The following is a 21211-nucleotide window of genomic DNA, read 5'->3' on the forward strand; positions in this document are numbered from 1 at the left end:
TTGATGTTGAAACGATGCTCTACAGGAGCAATGTGCCGTCATCAGCCCATGACTGCCATCCCATCCGTCATCACTCTTGCGCTGGCCGTTGTTGAAAGATTTCATGTAGATGGCACTATCAGGTTGCCCGTCTCACTGGGTGGCACTCTTAGGTATTAATATAACATTTGTAAACGTGGTCCAGCTGATAGTAATGATACAGTTACTGGAATAGTGGACAAAATGTATTAATTTCAATGTCAAAGAAGCATCCAAGAAAGCATCTATTTAAGTGTTTGAGGCTATAACATGAACATCTAGTCTGTCATTTGCCATTACTTCAATTTAGAGAAGCATATGCATGAGTCTATTAAAATGTATAGCCTAAATGGGGACACATTGAGATACCATAATAGCATACTGTAGCCTGGTTACCGATGTTCTTAAAACCATGAATGCAGATGTATTGGAAATAACCCAGAAAGTGAAGGTCAGAGCCATATGAGGCTCTGGTTAGCAGAGGCGGCCAATATGCTGTTTGAAATATGCTGTCATCTGACTAAATCTAAATATTATGTTGCATATAGCCTAGCCTGCAAATGCATGACACTTGCCTTATCAATAAAGGCTTGGGACACTTTTCCCCGCGACACGCACGTTCAAAAGTGACAAAGGGGTGCCTCGAGCAACCAATCACACTCTGCCATGTTGGGACAATCTGGCCAATGGCAGTGCTCAGCAAAGAGGAAATGTTGGATGATTCGGCAGTTGTCAAGCCATGGGGACTCTGGGGAGCAATACAAAAAGGGAAGTGGAAAACAATCAACCGATCTGAGCATCCGCGTCAACGTGACGTGCAAACTCCCCCGAAATGTTTGAGGAGAATTCCTCTGCTTTTTGGATGCAGTTCAGCAAAGCGACAGGCCCCTGGGGAAACCGAAATGTTTAAATCCAAATGCCAGTTTCTGCGGCGTGGACTTCTTCACAGTGTTCAACTACAACAAAACACATTGCATCCGCTACAGACCCACTCCCGAGAAACAGAAGATAAATTGTTACAATGCATCAACCCAGCGTACATGTCCCCAACACATCAGGGAGATAATAATGTGCAGTGGCTGATATGTCAAGTGATTTGCATACCGACTTCCGCTCCATAGTTTTAGTATCTGCATCAGCCGGTATGTAATTGAGACGCCAGGGGAAGCAGACAAAGGAAGACATGAATACCTGACATTAACTTTTAATCTAAGTTAAAAAGTCGGTGAACGTTGTGGACGCGGTGGAGGAACTGAAGGGCGATAGAGAGAAGCTGTTGATTTCCTTTTTTTTTTTTTTGCAGAGTGGATTTGCTACATTCATATGAGGAGGCGGACCTCTGACGGCCGTGCTCAATATGCTGAAAGCAAGCCCGATGTGTGCATACTGTATGTGGGAGTACAGAGACTATTTTGTCTTAATTCAATCATCAGGATCGGGATACATTGCACTTTAAACCGCGTTGGATACACAGTTTATTTTTCTTGGCAGCAAGCTATAGCCTATTTATTTGGTCGTGTTGTTTTTTTTTTTTTTTTTACCAGACAGAAGATTTTATACTATCCACTTTTTTTTGAAGTTGACTTTAACAAAGTAGACTACCGGTTTGCCTCAGAGCTAGCTACTTTTTTTTTTAGATCGTAAAAAAAAAATTATAATCTGATATTGATCCTTAAGGAACACATGAGGGGAATCTATTGACGTCTAACGTTACTTCGTGGCATGTCACACAATGGTGTCATTTTCGGATGGAGTTTTGAGGTTCCTAATATCTTCATTTTGAAGTTCTTGAACACTTGAATTAGGCTAGATCATTATTTCTGTAGACAGGCCGAGAATTCATTATAGATGCCAATAGTGGAGCATTTCTTTGTTACACCAACAGATCCTATAGACTATTTTGCTGTTATAGACCACACCATATGAGTATATCTAAACACTGCTGTTTTTATTTTATTTTTAAGTTGGGTGCATTTTATCTAACAACTGTTGTGTCTGACGTTCCATTCTTGTGACTCGACACATTCGAATATTTCTGCCCAAAACGTAATTCTCTACGTAGTCTTGGCACCCGGCTGAATCGTTGGAGAAAGCTTTCCATTTTGGCATAGCCATCGTTTGATTGATCGTCCCTTCACACCGAGAACAATTAGTGGCTTCCCTCACGATGAGTTACTTCTTCTACCAAGCAGTGATTGTATTGCTACGTGGACTCGTCATCTCTGCGGTACTGGGATTGGAAAGCAGCTACTCAAACGATATGTTGAACCGTGCGTCTGATGCCGCAATTGTAGCCACTACAGGTAAGCGTGCTATTCCAACACACACCGTTGCCTAATATTCACGCATGTTTACCGCTTCGCTTTCTCAGAGGAATGCCACGCACAGTCCTGCTGGAAAACTGACTGCGCCGGGAGTCGCCAGTCACCTTTTTTATTTTTTTATTCTTGTGCATTGCCAAGGAATGCCGGCACGGCAGGAATGCACGATTTCTTCATAGGGAATGACCGACCGACCAACCGATGGAGCGCATCCTTTACTGTAATTTTGCTTGTGTGTAACCTTAAACTTCACACCTCCAGGGTCCGATGATCTTAGAGTATGCGGCCTGAAGCAACTATTTTTGACTGACTAATGTAAGATTGGAGTAGGCTACCTAGCCACTGTAGGCTATATGTCCATGTGTTTGTTCACACGGGCTGGCCTGTGTGAGGCACTGACCAGGTGAACACTCACCTTTATTCTGAAACAACTGGCTGAATTAAAGCATTGGCAATGGTGCTGTCCAGCATATAGTGCTGCTCTAAGATCAGGTCACCCCTATACAAAACATTAGGAACACTGACCAGGTGAACACTATGAACCCTTATTTAACTAGGCAAGTCAGTTAAGAACAAATTCTTACTTTCAATGATGGCCTAGGAACAGTGGCCTGTTCAGTGGCAGAACGACAGATTTGTACCTTGTCTGCTCAGGACTTGCAACCTGGTTACTAGTCCAACGCCCTAACCACTAGGCTACCCTGCCGCCTTATTGAGGTCACTTGTCAAATCCACTTCAATCAGTGTAAATGAAGGGGAGGAGAAAGGTTAAATATGAATTTAAGCCTTGAGACAATTGAGACATGCACTGTGTATGTGTGCTATTCAGAGGGTGAATGGGCAACACAAAATATTTAAGTTCCTTTTGAACAGGGTACGGTAGTAGCTGCCAGGTGCACTGTTTTGTGTCAAGAACTGCAACGCTGCTGTTTTTTTTTTACGCTCAACAGTTTCCCTTGTGTATCAAGAATGGTCCACTACCCAAAAGACATCCAGCCAACTTGGCACAACTGTGGAAAGCATTGGAGTCAACATGGGCCAGCATTATGGAATGCTTTCGACACCTTGTAGAGTCCATGCCCTGAAAAATTGAGGCTGTTCTGAGGGCAAAAGAGGGTGCAACTAAATATTAGGAAGGTGTATATAAGATATAGGATCACCTTCATTATGATCTAACTGGCAAAACTGATCCTAGATCAGCAATCCTAATACGCTTTGGGAACAGGCTACTGGCACAGGTCTCAGTCAAGGTTACCCATCACCCGAGCTGAGTGCAGTTTGGCGAACCACCACTTCCTCCTCGCGGCTCCAAATTCAACAGCTGTTAATCTAATATCAGGTCAGGATGGTGTTTTACAGTATTGTGTCGCTGTCATCTCTGATCATGTTGGTCTGGTTCATGCCCTCACGGGACAGGAGCCTATAGGATCAGTGAGGAACAAGCAGCCTTCTGAACAAAAGGCCTTGTTACTGGGGTGGACCCCGTAATCCCCATGCCAGGGTTAATATAAGGACTCCTAAACAGTCACTTTCACAGAAATCCTGATATGAGTGGCAAGGCAGTCACTTTCACACACATGCTGATATGAGTGGCAAGTCGTAACGTAGTAGTAAAGTAGTAACAGCTTTATATGAAAGAAGAACATGATTATTGGGTAACCAAGAGCACAGATAAGTGGGGTCATTATAAGTGAGGTCTGGAATGAGGCAAACTACAGTAGCTGCATGGATTTTCACACATTTGGAGCCATGTCAGAATAAAGACATCAAGTGCTCTTCTCCACTGAATGGTATGAAGGCGGTCAAGTGCATATGCTCCCAAAAATGTTACGGCCCCTGTGAAATATCTGAGGTTGGTATAAGCAGGGGAATCATCCATAATGGCTGACAACCTACAACACAGAAATCGACCAGTGGAGCTTGTTGACGTTTAAAACTTCTAAACGATTGGTGGGTCCCCTGCGGGATGGTTGAGCTAACGTAGGCTAATGCGATTAGCATGAGGTTGTAAGTAACAAGAAAATTACCCAGGACATAGACATATCTGATGTTGTCAGAAAGGTTCAATTCTTGTTAATCTAACTGCACTGTCCAATTTACAGTAGCTATTACAATGAAATAATACCATGCTATAGTTTGAGGAGAGTGCACAGTTTTGAACATGAAAAGTTATTAATAAACAAGTTAGGCGCATTTAGGCAGTCTTGATAACATTTTGAACAGAAATACAATGGTACATTAGACTTTGCACATACACTGATGCCATCTAGTGGCCAAAATCTAAACGGCACCTGGGCTGGAATAATACATTATGGCCTTTATCTTGCATTTCAAAGATTATGGTACAAAAATAAAAATGTGTGTGTTATATTCTCCTACATTCCTTTCATATTTCCACAAACTTCAAAGTGTTTCCTTTCAGTGGTACAAAGAATATGTGTATCCTTGCTTCAGGGCCTAAGCTACAGGCAGTTAGATTTGGGTATATAATTTTAGGCAAAAATTGCGGGGAAAAGGGGCCGATCCTTAAGAGATTTTAAGATAATGGAGGATGATTATTTGTTATGAGCATGGCCTTATTTCTATTACAGCATATTGGATGACTGTCATTAATTTTCCATTCACCCAGCTCAATGTAACATTGATAGGTTTAAGCTAATCCATGAGACTCTAATTTTCCCTATACCCATCATGAGGTTGCTACAACCTAGTCTAGGAATGACATTTTACAATGTAGGTGCACAGGTTGAGAGAGAAATTAAGAGTAATCAAGGTGACAGACAGTGAAACATTCAATACCATTTTGCACACTCTTCACTTTCATAGCAGTCACATATAAACATTTAGTTTGTTGTATAATTCCTTCTCTCATCTATGCGCTCTCCTCTTCTCACCTTTTCCCTTCGTTTGTGGACTTCAGTGCACAACACATCTGCTGTCTGTGACTAGGCAAAAAAACTTTTCCTTGCCAAACCATATCAAAACCGCTAAATGCAGCACACAGCCTACATCGTTGTCACCATATTAGCTAACATCATAGTCAACATAGCTACTAGAACTAATGCATTAGTAAACCCTCTACAGTTTAGCAGTTACACTGGCGGGCCTTGGTGGCAATAAATTAATAACACCAAACCCTTACTTTGACTTGGAAGAGTTTCAGTGTTGGATAGCCATAGCCAGCTAGCTAACATAGCATCTCTCTCTGCTTGAGCCAAGTGTTTCAGTAGGCTAAACTAGCTGCATTCACTAGCAAAGTGAGAGAAAAAAGAAATAAAACAAAATAAAACTAGCTCTCTCTCTTGCTTCTCCATTTTTAAAGAAATGAATTTGTTCAACATTTTTCAACTATTGTCTTTCTCTCTCTTTGAGTCAACTACTCACCACATTGTATGCACTGCAGTGCTAGCTAGCTGTAGCTTTCAGTACTAGATTCATTCTCTGATCCAATGATTGGGTGGACAACGTGTCACTTCATGCTGCAAGAACTGGAAGAGTTGGAAGATGTCCTCCGGAAGTCGTCATCATTACTGTGTAAGTCTATGGAGGGAAGGGTAGAACCATGAGTCTCATAGGTTCTGTTATGAAGTCCGTAGGAGAAAGGAAATGAGCTGTCCTCCGGCTATACCGTGGTGCTACTCTACTGAGTGCTGTTGAGGCTACTGTAGACCTTTATTGCAAAACAGTGTGTTTTGGTGACGTGAATATATTTGGTATAGTTTTATCTAAAAAGGATAACTGTAAAAAAAAAATGTTTTACTATTTATATTTTTCTGACATTCACTAAGGAGTATTGTCCTCCCCTTCCTCTGATGAGCCTCCACTGAAATAGACCCAGTTAAATAAACGAATTATGGTTATCAGTTCAACAGTTGTCATTGGAAGCCTGCTTCTTCTCAGGAGTCAGCCATCCTCATCCAGAGCAAATAGATAAGGCCTCCATAGACATTACTTTAGGTGAATTCCATTAGATCCTGTTAGTTGATAAGGATCAGTGATGACATGTGAGATGAAAGAGGCTCGTTTCTGCAGAACGTACACTTGTCGCAGTTGAAATATTACTGGATAAGAATGGTCAAAACATTAAACTAGGCCATGAAATGCATGTTAAATCTGTTTGTTTTTTCTCGCACATGCAAGATAAGCCTTGAAACCCAGTCTGAAAGTTTTCAATACATCTATCTCTTTGACATCTGAAGATATTTGTGAAAGCAATAAATACTTCATTTAGACAGCGCTTATACATTTACAGCATGCCTGTCCATTTTAAAATGACAAAACCGGGACCTCAAAAATAAAGTGAGATATCAATTGATCAATAACGTGAAAGCATCCCTGACTTTTCCACAACATCAACTGTGGAGCGTGATGACTTGGAATGGGACTCGCATGGGAGTTGGAACTCTGTTGGGGTTTCCTCCCAGTGGACCTTGTACTTTTGTAGGGCTAGTGTGTGTGAGTGTGTAAAGGGAGCTGGTTTGTAGCTTTGAGATAATAGCCTCAGTGAAAGTGATGGAATATTCCATTTTCCCATCTGGCCCATTTGAGAAGATCACCTGGCCTTTTGCACTGCGGTCCTCTCAAAAATTGTGTGTGTGTGTGTGTGACTGGTTGTATTTATGTCAAGTTATTTTGTGTGAGTACGCATAACTGGGGTACTGTATTTTGTACTGTGTGTTTGTCAGTCGTTGTGAGTGTATGTGTACATGAGTGAAAATGTGGTTGTGTGTACATCTTCAGGCAATGACTGTGAGCTCTAGGTTATTGAGTGTAGTGTGTGTGTCTGTAAGTATGTACACGCTTACTTAGGTATGGACTTTTCCTTAAGGCATTGGCATGTGTGTGGGCCACTATATAACAGCATGCCCTTGGCCTGAAATGGCCTCTGGCTGTAAACAAAAAAAAATGAAGGAATTTCCTGTGGTCCAGCAGATGGGTATCGTGTCCCTGCTGTAAGGGAAAGGTTGCGGGTTCGAGCCGCCCCCTTCTGGGTTGTAAGGGGTCATATGGTGAGGGTGCAGGGTTTACGATTTGGCGCCTAAACCTTCTGCAGACCTTACCCAAGGTTGTGTGACTGGTTTGATGTAGCCTCTTTTCAGAGGAAAGGGGGAAGTGGAGAGAGGATTTCGAGGGGAACTGGTCACATAGGGCCTACATACAGTTGAAGTGGAATGTTTACATACATAGTTTTTCACAATTCCTGACATTTAATCCATGTAAGAATTCCCTGTCTTAGGTCAGTTAGGATCACCACTTTATTTTAAGAATGTGCAATGTCAGAATAATAGTAGAGAATGATTTATTTAAGCTTTTATTTATTTCATCACATTCCCAGTGGGTCAGAAGTTTACATACAGTCAATTAGTATTTGGTAGCATTGCCTTTAAATTGTTTAACTTGGGTCAAATGTTTCGGGTAGCCTTCCACAAGCTTCCCACGGTAAGTTGGGTGAACAGAACTTGTCTCCTTCCTGAGCGGTATGACGGCTGCATTGTCCCATGGTGCTTATACTTGCGTTCTATTGTTTGTACAGATGAACATGGTACCTTCAGGGATTTGGAAATTGCTCCAAAAAATGAACCAGACTTATGGAGGTCTACAATTTTTTTTCTGAGGTCTTGGCTGATTTCTTTTGATTTTCCCATGATGTCAAGCAAAAAGTAGATGTCCTGACCGACTTGCCAGAAGTATAGTTTGTTAACAAGACGTGTGGAGTGGTTGAAACACTTAGGTTGGAGTCATTAAAACTAGTTCATGTGAACTTCAGAATTCAACTGTAACTGTATCCTCAAAGTCATGTTTGGCCCAGTCACCTTGGTTGCATTAGTAGGGATCATTACCTCTGACCTCACAGACATGGGCCTTCATCACTGTGTCAATGGCGGAAACAAATGAGTTTCATAGTTCAAGGAAACTAAGATGAGAATTGAAGAATCGTATGGTTATGGTTAGCGGTTCTTGAACAGTTCTTGAACTAATGATTGCACGGACCGCCACACCAAGCGTGGTTAGATGACATGTCATGGGGCGAGCTCATGAGATTTTAAACATGGTGGACTGACTGAGATGTCTTACCACTTGGTCGTTTTATGGTTGACCAGTGTGGTTATGGTTGTTTGTGGTTCGTGATTTAAAAAAGCCTTTCTGGGATGAGAAGTGCTTCATTTCGGACAGTTGGTGGATTGCTCACACCTGCTGAACTTCTATAACTGAACAACTTATTATGCAGTACATTCGGAAAGTATTCAGACCCCTTCACTATTTCCACATTTTGTTACGTTACAGCCTTATTCTAAAATGGATTGTGTTCTTGGGGACCTTCAATGCTGCAGAAATGTTTTGGTAATCTTCCCTATATCTGCTCCTCTACACAATCCTGTCTCGGAGTTCTACAGACAATTCTTTGTACCTTTTTTTTTGTTTTTGCTCTGACCTGCACTGTTAACTGTGGGACCTTATATAGAGAGGTGTGTGGCTTTCCAAATCATGTCCAATCAATTGAATTTACCACAGGTGGACTCCAATCAAGTTGAGGAAACATCTCAAGGATGATCAATGGAAACAGGATGCCCATGAGCTCAATTTCAAGGCTCATAGCAAAGGGTCTGAATACTTATGTAAATGTGATATTTCAGTATTTATTTTTTATGTTATACATTTGCAAAATATTCTAAAAACCAGTTTTTGCTTTGTCATTATGGGGTATTGTGTGTAGATTGATGAGAATACTATTTTTTTTTAATAAGGCTGTAACGTAACTCAATTTATAAAAAGGGAAGCGGTTTGAATACTTTTCGAATGCATTGTATGTGAAAGCTTGAATCTCAGTACAAGTCTGCAAATGTTTGACGTTTATGCTGGTGAAACTATGGGATTTACCAAAGATGCAGAACAACATATCAATGTTTGTCCTTTTTAAAACGTGCTAATGAACATAGAGTACAATACGTCCCCTTATGTTTGGGTAGAGGGAAGGGGGGTGTAAGTGAGTTTCTCTGGTTGGTTGATGGCTGGGGCTTGCTTGAGTGACAATGTGTACGTGGACTTCCTCACTTTTAAATGCCACTGTGTATTTAGCTTGTTTAGCGTTTCAACAAACAAAGCCCTTCCTTCTGTCTCCCAGAAAGGAACACAGAGTTCTGAAATGATGCGTTGGGAATATGACAGTCCTCAAGAGAGAGAGAAACTGTACCATCATCATCTTCTTTTACATAAGCTTTCATTGGACTCTTTGAAACCCTTGTCTTTACTGGAGCAGGTTTTGTGAGTGGGTTCCTCAAAGATGGAAATTTGCAACATTTTGAAGAGGCTGAAATATTTTCAAGGCTATTTTTAGTGTTTGTCCCTCAGAATTGTTAGTAAAAGCCCACTAATAGCCTGTGAGTTTGGAGAAAACTCACTTAGTGCACGGTGGCCACCTCAGCATTGATATGGTTATCTTTCTGAACAGAGTGGGCGCATTAATAAGGTGATTTGTTTGAAAAGGAAGGTAAACATTTGCCTGTCCCCTAGGGCTTGTTGACTCTCACTCTGAAGTGCGCCAAAAAGGAACTCAGAATTTGCATTTTCAGGATGCTTATTTTCTTTGTTTCTTCAGCTTCCCTTTTTCTTTTCTACCAAAATAGAGACACTGCACTTAAGGAAAACCTGGCATTATCTGCTGCAGCTACGACTGGGCTACAGAGTGAGTTCCCAGGTTCAGTTTAGGGTTCCAAGTGACGGCATGACGGTGCGAACATGGACTGCCTCACAATTCCGTGGCTTTCTGTGTATTTAGCTCCTTTTTTAGTGTTAAAATAAACAAACCCAATCCGTCTCTAAAGAGAGGAATATGCTATTTTTTAAAAGTGACCCATCCGGGAAGAAACTAACACTTGAAACAGAATTAAAACATTCTGTTCCACCACACAATGGTATCAAATCGAACTCTGCTTCCATCAACGCAATACCTTTGAGACGTTAACTCAGAGACACCCTCTCAAACTAGTGTCTAGGAACAACCCCTTGTCTCAATTTCCATACTGAACTTAATTATTGAAAGTCACTCAGGATTAGGGCATCTGCTAAATGACAAAATGACATATACTGTAAGTTACCCTCTCCCTGACTCGAGAGTCCGTTCATTGAGACGGCCTGGAGTTTCACATCCCTCCATCAGACTGTCTGCTCTGCTTACCATAGACAGCTGCTTCCGATCTTGATCAGGGGCTGCGTGGTTGTGAGCCACCCCTATTAGGGCCAGAGTCCAGGCCGAATGGAACCAGGGTGTATTTATAAAGACCACAGTCGTTTTTTCCAACGAGAGAGCCGCCTGGCTTTTGCCTTTCCGTGGTCCGTTAATAAGCGTGTCGGAACCCCGTGATGTCGGTCGGAATCCGGGTCGGGGCGCATGGCTGACCCGATGGTGACACGGACACAGGCTCCGAGTGTTCCTCATAGCTGGGCTCTGGCGTCACGGCGCCGACTCGGCTTTCAACCGTGCTCGCTGGCTGGAGAGATAATTGGACTTTAATGGCTTACTTTGGCCCCGTCTGTATCTAATCACTCAACATGCTGCCATCAGGACAGCTTTAGATGAGACATAAGTATGTGCATAAACATTTAATTAACATGTACTTAAACATGTAAATATTAACCATTGATTATATTCATATGACCTGATTTAAGGATGTTGACTTTCAGAAATAGTATGTAATTGATCACTGCAATGAATAACAGTGAACCCATGAATAGAGGACATCCTCTATACTTCAAGCCAGCACCCATAATAGAAGTATGTGTTCATCTCTCACTTCCCAGCAGTCACCCAGTGTAAGTCAGCACCCATAATAGAAGTCACATGTAAATTCACTGTGATCATCTCTCACGTCCCAACAGTCACCTTGCTCTGTGTGTCTTGGTTTCCTTTACCATGAAGTCTCTATCGGCAAGTTTACTCAAAATAAAAAAAAACATAAGTATTCAAACCCTTTGCTATGAGACTCGAAATTGAGCTCTGGTGCATCCGGTTTCCAGTGATCATCCTTGAGAGGTGACCAAGAACCCGATGGTCACTCTGACAGAGCTCCAGAGTTCCTCTGTGGACCTTCCAGAAGAACAACCATCTCTGCAGCACTCCACCAATCAGGCTCTACGGTCAAGCATGGTGGTGGCAGCATCATGCTGTGAGGATGTTTTTCAGCGACAGGGACTGGGAGACTAGTCAGGATCGAGGGAAAGATTAAGAGAGCAAAGTACAGAGAGATCCTTGACGAAAACCTGCTCTAGAGCACACAGGATGTCTTACTGGGGAGAAGGTTCACCTTCCAACTGGACAACAACCCTGAGAATACCACCAAGACAACGCAGGAGTGGCTTCGGGACAAGTCTCTGAATATCCTTGAGTGGTCCAGCCCGAGCTCGGACTTGAATCTGATTTGAATATCTCTGGAGAGACGCTCCCCATCCAACCTGACAGAGCGTGAGAGCATTTGCAGAGAAGAATGGGAGAAACTCCCCAAATACAGGTGTGCCAAGCTTGTAGCGTCATACCCAAGAAGATTGGAGACTGTAATCACTGCCAAAAGGTGCATCAACAAAGACCTACGTTTTTGCTTTGTCATTGTGGGGTATTTGTGTGTAGATTGAGAAACAAATATGTAATCAATTTTAGAATAAGGCTGTAACATAACAAAATGTAGAAAAAGTCAAGGGGTCTAAATAGTTTCCGAATGCACTGTAGGTCACCAGCTGTGCTCTACTGTACTTAACCTCCTGCTGTGAGTGGCCTATCAAAGCAGAGGAAACTGCCCTCAGCTGGCCGGCAGACAGGTCGACCCACAGGGCTTTTGTTGTTCCTTTCCGGCACTCCACAAGGTGTTGATCCCTGAGCTGGTGTCTGCTCAACTCCTATCTGTCTGTCGGTCTTTCTTTCTGCCTTTTGTGATGCGGGTACGCTCCCTGAAGGACACACACTATTGACAAACATGTAAACACACTAACACACACACACATTCCTTATACTTCTTATACACACACTCGCTGGCATTTGTACATTTTTTTTAAAGATGGTGTGGCACAGGTCATGCATATGTTAAGACATATCTTTGAAAATATATATATAATTGTTAATCAACCCTACAAGCAATACAATACTCTATTATTATGGTGGGAGATTATAATGCAGTTTTAAATACCTCTATGGGCCGTAAAGGAAATCACACTACAAACTATCACCCTCATGCACTTAAGGAAATCATGAATGTCATGGATATATTAGAACTAGTGGATATATTCAGGCTTAAATATCCTGACCTAGTGAGATATACATGGCGGAGGCTTAATCAAGCTAGTCGTCTTGATTAATTTCTTATGTCATTCTCTCTGGCACCAAAAGTTTAAAATGTGTTGATAGGGGACAGAAGGCTGTCAGATCATCACATAATTTGCATATATATTACTCTTACATAATTTACATGTTGCTGAGGATATTGGAAATGTAATCAAACCTATTGGATGATAACTTGTTTTTAACTAGGACAGAATAATTTCTAACTGACTTTTTCCGACATAACAGAGTTGAAGTCGGAAGTTTACATACACCTTAGCCAAATACATTTAAGTTCAGTTTTTCACAATTCCTGACATTTAATCCTAGTAAAAATGTCTTAGGCCAGTTAGGATCACCACTTTATTTTAAGAATGTGAAATGTCAGAATAATAGTAGAGAGAATGATTTATTTCAGCTTTTATTTCTTTCATCACATTCCCAGTGGGTCAGAAGTTCACATACACTCAATTAGTATTTGGTAGCATTGCCTTTAAATTGTTTAACTTGGGTCAAACGTTTCAGGTAGCCCATTCCTCCTGACAGAACTGGTGTAACTGAGTCAGGTTTGTAGGCCTCCTTGCTCGCACACGCTTTTTCTGTTCTGCCCACACATTTTCTATGGGATTGAGGTCAGGGCTTTGTGATGGCCACTCCAATACCTTGACTTTGCTGTCCTTAAGCCATTTTGCCACAACTTTGGAAGTGTGCTTGGCTTCATTGTCCATTTGGAAGACCCTTGGAAGATGTCTTGATGTTGCTTCAATATATCCACATAATTTTCCTCCCTCATGATGCTATCTATTTTGTGAAGTGCACCAGTTCCTCCCGCAGCAAAGCACCCCCACAACATGATGCTGCCACCCCCGTGCTTCATGGTTGGGATGGTGTTCTTCGGCTTGCAAGCCTCCCTCTTTTTCCTCCAAACATAACGATGGTCATCATGGCCAAACAGTTCTATTTTTGTTTCATCAGACCAGAGGACATTTCTCCAAAAAGTATGATCTTGGTCCCCATGTGCAGTTGCAAACCATATTCTGGCTTTTTTATGGCAGTTTTGAAGCAGTGGCTTCTTCCTTGCTGAGTGGCCTTTCAGGTTATGTCGATATAGGACTCGTTTTTACTGTGGATATAGATACCTTTGTACCTATTTCCTCCAGCATCTTCACAAGGTCCTTTGCTGTTGTGGGATTGATATGCGCTTTTCGCACCAAAGTACGTTAATCTCTAGGAGACAGAACACATCTCCTTCCTGAGCAGTATGATGGCTGCGTGGTCCCATGGTGTTTATACTTGCGTACTATTGTTTGTACAGATGAATGTGGTACCTTCAGGTGTTTGGAAATTGCTCCCAAGGATGAATCAGACTCGTGGAAGTCTACAATTTGTTTTCTGAGGTCTTGGCTGATTTCTTTAGATTTCCCCATGATGTCAAGCAAAGAGGCGCTGAGTTTGAAGGTAGGCCTTGAAATACATCCACAGGTACACCTCCAATTGACTTAAATTATGTCAATTAGCCTATCAGAAGCTTCTAAAGCCATATTTTTCTGGAATTTTCCAAGCTGTTTAAAAGGCACAGTCAACTTAGTGTATGTAAACTTTTAACCCACTGGAAATGTGTTTTAGTGAATAAATGAAATAATCTGTCTGTAAACAATTGTTGGAAAAGTTACTTGTGTCATGCACAAAGCAGATGTCCTAACCGACTTGCCAAAACTATAGTTTGTTAACACTTTTTAAATGTGTCTTTAGAGGCCATGCAATTCAGTACTCATCTTTAAAGCAAAGCAATTTAGGTCAAAAGAGTATATATTAACAAAGGAAATTGAAGGACTAACAGTACAGATAGTTCTAAAAACAGTACCATGGAGGCTCAGAATAAGTTAGAGGAAAAACAAAGTGAATTGGAGGAACTTATTCAAGAAATATCAAGTGTAATGTCTTTTTTTTAATAAAAGGAACTGGATGGAATATGGGGAACAATGCATCAAATTATTTTTTAATCTTCAACATATAAATGCTACCATGAAGAATTTCCTGAATCTTGTTACGAATGACGGAGTTACCCACGATTCACCAAATTATATTTTGGAAAAGGTAGTAAAGGACTTTGAGCATGTGTTTTCATTTGTCTCCATCTCCACTAATTGTATGGATTTTTTGTTGTTGTCTATTAATAATGTGAAATTAACAGCTCTACAGAATGATTTATGTGAAAGCCAATTTACAGAGGAGGAACTTCTTGATGCAATTAAAGCCTTTAAGTCTGGGAAAACTCCAGGGCTGGATGGTATACCAAACTTTTTTTGATATACTCAGAGGACCATTATTAGCATGTTTTAACCACTCCTATATAAATGGTAGATTATCAGACATTCAACAAGAAGTTCTGATTTCATTATTACTGAAACATGAGCCAAGTGGTAAATTTAAAGATCCAGTCCGTTTAAAAATTTGAGGCCCCTTACAAAATGCCTAGTGCATAGAATTTAAAAGGTATTGTCGGATATTATTAATCAGACCGTTTTTTTTGTTGCATGGATGATACATTGGAGATAATATAAGACAAGTACTGGAAACAATAGAATACTATGAAATATCGGGGACACCAGGCCTGGTTTTCATAGCTGGTTTTGAAAAGGCCGTTGATAAAGTATGACTGGAGTTTATATATAAATGCCTGGAATTTTTCAATTTTGGAGAATTTTGGTTCAAGTTATGTATAGTAACCCTATGTGTAAAATAGTACAGAATGTTTTAAACTGTCAAGAGGAGTAAAACAAGTTTCTCCACTATCGGCACATCTATTTATTCAAAATGTTAGCTGTTAAAATCAGATCTGATTTTGGAAGTGGTTAGAAATGCAGGGCTTAAAAGCAAAGGTGTCATTGTATGCTGATAATTCATGTTTTCTTTTAAATCCACAATTTGGATCCCTCCACAGCCTCGTAGAGGATCTAGATAGCTTTTTCTAACCTCTTTGGATAACAACCAAATGATGTGTACTATATTACATATTGAATCACAAAAAAAACAACTTTTACATCACCATCTAGTTTACAAATAAAATGGTCTGACGGGTATGTGTACATACTCAGTATACAGTACCAGTCAAAAGTTTGGACATCTACTCATTCAAGGGTTTTTATTTTATTTTTTACTATTTTCTACATTGTAGAATAAAACTAAACCTGTAAAAAAAATGAAATGAAATAACACATGGAATCATAAAGTGTTAAACAAATCAAAATATATTTTAGATATTTCAAACTAGCCACCTTTTGCCTTCATGGCAGTTTTGGACACTTTTGGCGTTCTCTCAACTAGCTTCATGAAGTAGTCACCTGGAATGGATTTCAATTAACAGGTGTGCCTTGTTAAAAGTTAATTTGTGGAATTTCTTTCCTTCTTAATGCATTTGATAAGTTTTGTGACACGGTAGGGTAGGTGTGGAATATAGAAGTTAGCCCTATTTGGTAAAAGACCAAGTCCATATTATGGCAAGAACAGCTTAATTAAGCAAAGAGAAATGACAGTCCATCTTTACTTTAAGAAATGAAGGTCAGTCAATCCAGAGAACGTCAAGAACTTTGAAAGTTCAGTCGCAAAAACCATCAAGCGCCATGATAAAACTGGCTCTCATGAGGACCGACACAGGAAAGGAAGACCCAGAGTTACCTCTGCTGCAGAGGACACGTTCATTAGAGTTACCAGCCTCAGAAATTGCAGCCCAAATAAATGCTTCACAGAGTAGAAGTAACAGACACATCTCAACATCAACTGTTCAGAGGAGACTGCGTGAATCAGGCCTTCATGGTCAAATTGCTGCAAAGAAACCACTACTAAAGGACACCAATGAGAAGAAGAGACTTGCTTGGGCCAAGAAACACGAGCAATTGACATTAGACCGATGGAAATCTGTCCTTTGGTCTGATGAGTCCAAATGTGAGATTTCTTTTGTTCCAACTGCTGTGTCTTTGTGAGATGTAGAGTAGGTGAACGTATTCGTTTTTGCTCTGTCATTGTGGGGTATTGTATTCTCATCAATGTAATCCATTTTAGATTAAGGCTGTAACACAAAGTGTGGAAAAAGTCAAGAGGTCTGAATACTTAATTGAATGCACTGTATAGCGGGTCTGAATAGAGACACAACACCCTATAACCCTACAATGGCCGTCAATGATATTGCACAAAGTGAACTCACTTCAACCCAACAAGGGCAAAATGTTTTGACTTCCACCAGATCCCTATGCAAATTAGTCAAATGACGACGGCTGTGGATGTCTGGATGGAGTGTCGGATCGGAAGAAGAGGGGTGCTGGGTATCTGGGCTAGGTCATGCCTGTTAAGGGTGTTAGGTGGATTTTTGGATGGGGATAGCGGTGCCCTCTAATATCAGGGACTTTCCCTTGGCAGGGGGGCACATGATGTGGTGTAGTCAGCAGCGAGGGGAGGTGGGGGATGGGGACAGTGTGGATTTCTTAGGCATGCTCTCTGCCCCGTCTCCACTGTTGCTTGTACAGCGCAGCTATGCACATACACACTCACTCACTTTTCGCGACTGAGCATACTCTCCCACGGGGAGAAAGAGAGGTTGAGTGGAGGGATGTTTTCTTGTGTTTGTCACTGTCATGTTGTCACTGTCAGTTGCATGTGCTACACGTTAAGGTTTATATATGTTTTCTCGGGACTGCTGTCTCACTTACACGATGACGAGAGGAGTGTGGAAAAAGAGAGGTTGTTCACTCAAGGCCCACATTTACATCCAGACTATAGTGGTTTGGAAACCAGGCTTTAAAACTGCTGTGTGCACTGATTCCTTTGTGTCACTGGTTCACCACATAAGAAATCCACTTTAGAATGCAGCAATAGCAATTATCTGTTGGAAGTAGTACAGTAGCTGTCTATCAAGTACACATAACCTACTTAGGGCTGTAACGTTGAGTCATTGCCACAATCAAATGCCATGTGACCGTTATGTCACTGTCACTAGGCACCAGTGGTGGAAAAAGTACCCAAATGTCATACTTGAGTAAAAGTAAAGATACCTTAATAGAACACGACTCAAGTGAAAGTCACCCAGTAAAATACTACTTGAGGAGAAGTCTAAAGGTATTTGGTTTTAAATATACTTATGTATCAAAAGTACATTTAATTGCTACTATATACTTAAGTATTAAAAATAAAAGTACAAGTCATTTCAAATTCCTTATATTTAGCAAACCAGACAGCATAATTATCTTTTTTTAAATTTTAAAGGGATACCCCCCAAAAAACTACTGAAGTAGTACTTTAAAGTATTTTTATTTAAGTACTTTACACCACTGCTAGGCATTCCAAAACAGCACTCTGTTAATGAATGGTGCTGGTGGTCTACCAAACTTGCTAATGGCCTGGTACTCAGCGCTCTATTGTCCCTTTTAATCACACTTCAATGAAAATTAAATAAAAAATAAAATCAAACACTTAATGATTTGTATTTGAATAATCTGAATGATGAGGATAAATGACGATGGGAGTTAAAGGTCCCGTTCTGAAATGGATCCAGTGCTTTCCCAGCCGGACCTGATATGCATAATATATATTTTTTAACATTCCATGATTGTCGTGGATCTTGTTTCAAACTCAAAGCCAAAAACAGCGGCAGCCATTTGGATGCATTTTGGATATGAAGCTGGTTGATAAACTGAATCAGGTTAGTAATATCTGAGGTTGCAGCGATAACCTTTTAGGAGGGTATCTCTCCAGGAATAGGGTTGGAGAGCCTTGGCATTGAGTTTGAGAGCAATAGGCTATCACCTGTCGCGCAGCGAGAGACAGCTCCTCAAACAGCTGGTTGATGTGTGGAATGAAATAAGGGTTCTTATAAACCCAGTCATTGCGCAGCATTTCTTTTTAAAAGAGAAGGATCCCAGCTTTCCATTGCTAGGCCATATTTGTTTCTCCACTTTCCAATTATTAAGTACATTGCTTTGCTTCACAACTGGAGTAGCCTACGTGGCTGGCATAAAAATAAACTCTGCGTTTGCTATTCAAGTGCATACAGATATGTCTTTTTTTTGCCTCTGCCTCTGTTCCGACAGGTGTATGATAATGGCCCATTCGAAATCAAAACTCATTTTACACATTATTTAGTTTAAGTAAAGACGAGATTTAAATTGAGAATAGTCTGATGGGTGAGAATAGTATCACTTTTAAATGAAGGGAGAGGGGATACCTAATCAGTTGCACAACTGAATGCATTCAACTGAAATGAGAGACTAATGCCCAGTATGTAAAGTCTACTAAGGCAAGAAACATTAAACATTTTTAGTGACTTTTACAAATAATTAATAATCAGGCCCCCTGGAACAGGGTTGGAGAGTCCTGGTATAGCCTATGAGCCTAGTGAAATGTGTGTTCTTATAAACCCAGTCATTGTGAAATCACGGGGGCAAAAACATAATTTTGACTGGCCACTTTAAAAAGGGGATCCCAGCTTTCTAGTGCTAATATACTTATTTTTCAACTCCTACAATTAAGCACATTAATCCGCTTTACATACAACCGGAGTAGCCTACCTGTCATATTAAAACGTAACCGTGGAATGTGCTTCCTCAATTCACTTTTCAAGTGCAGGCAAGTCAGTTAAGAACAAATTCTTATTTGCAATGACAAAAAAGTCACTAAAAATGTTTAATGTGGGTAGTACCTTGTCAGCTCGGGGGTTTGAACTTGCAACCTTCCGGTTACTAGTCCAATGCTCTAACCACTAGGCTACCCTGCCACCCCTATATAGACTGCTCAAAAAAATAAAGGGAACACTTAAACAACACAATGTAACTCCAAGTCAATCACACTTCTGTGAAATCAAACTGTCCACTTAGGAAGCAACACTGATTGACAATACATTTCACATGCTGTTGTGCAAATGGAATAGACAACAGGTGGAAATTATAGGCAATTAGCAAGACACCCCCAATAAAGGAGTGGTTCTGCAGGTGGGGACCACAGACCACTTCTCAGTTCCTATGCTTCCTGGCTGATGTTTTGGTCACTTTTGAATGCTGGCGCTGCTTTCACTCTAGTGGTAGCATGAGACGGAGTCTACAACCCACACAAGTGGCTCAGGTAGTGCAGCTCATCCAGGATGGCACATCAATGCGAGCTGTGGCAAGAAGGTTTTCTGTGTCTGTCAGCGTAGTGTCCAGAGCATGGAGGCGCTACCAGGAGACAGGCCAGTACATCAGGAGACGTGGAGGAGGCCGTAGGAGGGCAACAACCCAGCAGCAGGACCGTTACCTCCGCCTTTGTGCAAGGAGGAGCAGGAGGAGCACTGCCAGAGCCCTGCAAAATGACCTCCAGCAGGCCACAAATGTGCATGTGTCTGCTTAAAACGGTCAGAAACAGACTACATGAGGGTGGTATGAGGGCCCGACGTCCACTGTGCAGGACGTTTGGCATTTGCCAGAGAACACCAAGATTGGCAAATTCGCCACTGGCGCCCTGTGCTCTTCACAGATGAAAGCAGGTTAACACTGAGCACGTGACAGAGTCTGGAGATGCCGTGGAGAACGTTCTGCTACCTGCAACATCCTCCAGCATGACCGGTTTGGCGGTGGGTCAGTCATGTTGTGGGGTGGCATTTCTTTGGGGGGCCGCACAGCCCTTCATGTGCTCGCCAGAGGTAGCCTGACTGCCATTAGGTACAGAGATGAGATCCTCAGACCCCTTGTGAGACCATATGCTGGTGCGGTTGGCCCTGGGTTCCTCCTAAGGCAAGACAATGCTAGACCTCATGTGGCTGTAGTGTGTCAGCAGTTCCTGCAAGAGGAAGGCATTGATGCTATGGACTGGCTCTCCCGTTCCCCAGACCTGAATCCAATTGAGCACATCTGGGACATCATGTCTCCCTCCATCCACCAACGACCACGTTGCACCACAGACTGTCCAGGAGTTGGCAGATTCTTTAGTCCAGGTCTGGGAGGAGATCCCTCAGGAGACCATCCAACACCTCATCAAGAGCATGCCCAGGCGTTGTAGGGAGGTCATACAGGCACGTGGAGGCCACACACACTACTGAGCCTCATTTTGACTTGTTTTAAGGACATTACATCAAAGTTGGATCAGCCTGTAGTGTGGTTTTCCACTTTAATTTTGAGTGTGACTCCAAATCCAGACCTCCATGGGTTGATAAATTTGATTTACATTGCTAATTTTTGTGTGATTTTGTTGTCAGCACATTTAACTATGTAAAGAAAAATGTATTTAATAAGAAATGTCATTCATTCAGATCTAGGATGTCTTATTTTAGTGTTCCCTTTATTTTTTTGAGCAGTGTATATATATCGCTGCAACCTCAGATATTACTAACCTGATTCAGTTTATCAACCAGCTTAGCTTCATATCCAAAATGCATCCACATGGCTGCTGCTGTTTTTGGCTTTGAGTTTGAAACAAGATCCACAATAATCATGGAATGTAAAAAAAAATATATTATGCATTTCAGGTGCAGCTGGGAAAGCACTGGATCCATTTCAGAATGGGACCTTTAACTCCCATCATTATTTATCCTCATCATTCAGAT

At 41.3% G+C, this 21211-nt stretch overlaps 1 protein-coding gene across 1 annotated transcript in view; it reads left to right on the top strand.

The window, feature by feature from the left end:
- The first annotated feature begins 1628 nt into the window (after positions 1-1628).
- The window catches only part of stim2b (stromal interaction molecule 2b), a 92124-nt gene continuing 72541 nt past the window's right edge, over positions 1629-21211 (top strand). Inside the window, exon 1 of the mRNA XM_029676255.2 lies at positions 1629-2321. Within this exon, the coding sequence (XP_029532115.1) occupies positions 2186-2321 (136 nt within the window). The 5' untranslated portion in view covers positions 1629-2185. The remainder of the gene's footprint in view (positions 2322-21211) is intronic.

The sequence above is a fragment of the Oncorhynchus nerka genome, linkage group LG12, assembly GCF_034236695.1.
Source record: "Oncorhynchus nerka isolate Pitt River linkage group LG12, Oner_Uvic_2.0, whole genome shotgun sequence".
In the NCBI taxonomy this organism is placed as follows: domain Eukaryota; kingdom Metazoa; phylum Chordata; class Actinopteri; order Salmoniformes; family Salmonidae; genus Oncorhynchus; species Oncorhynchus nerka.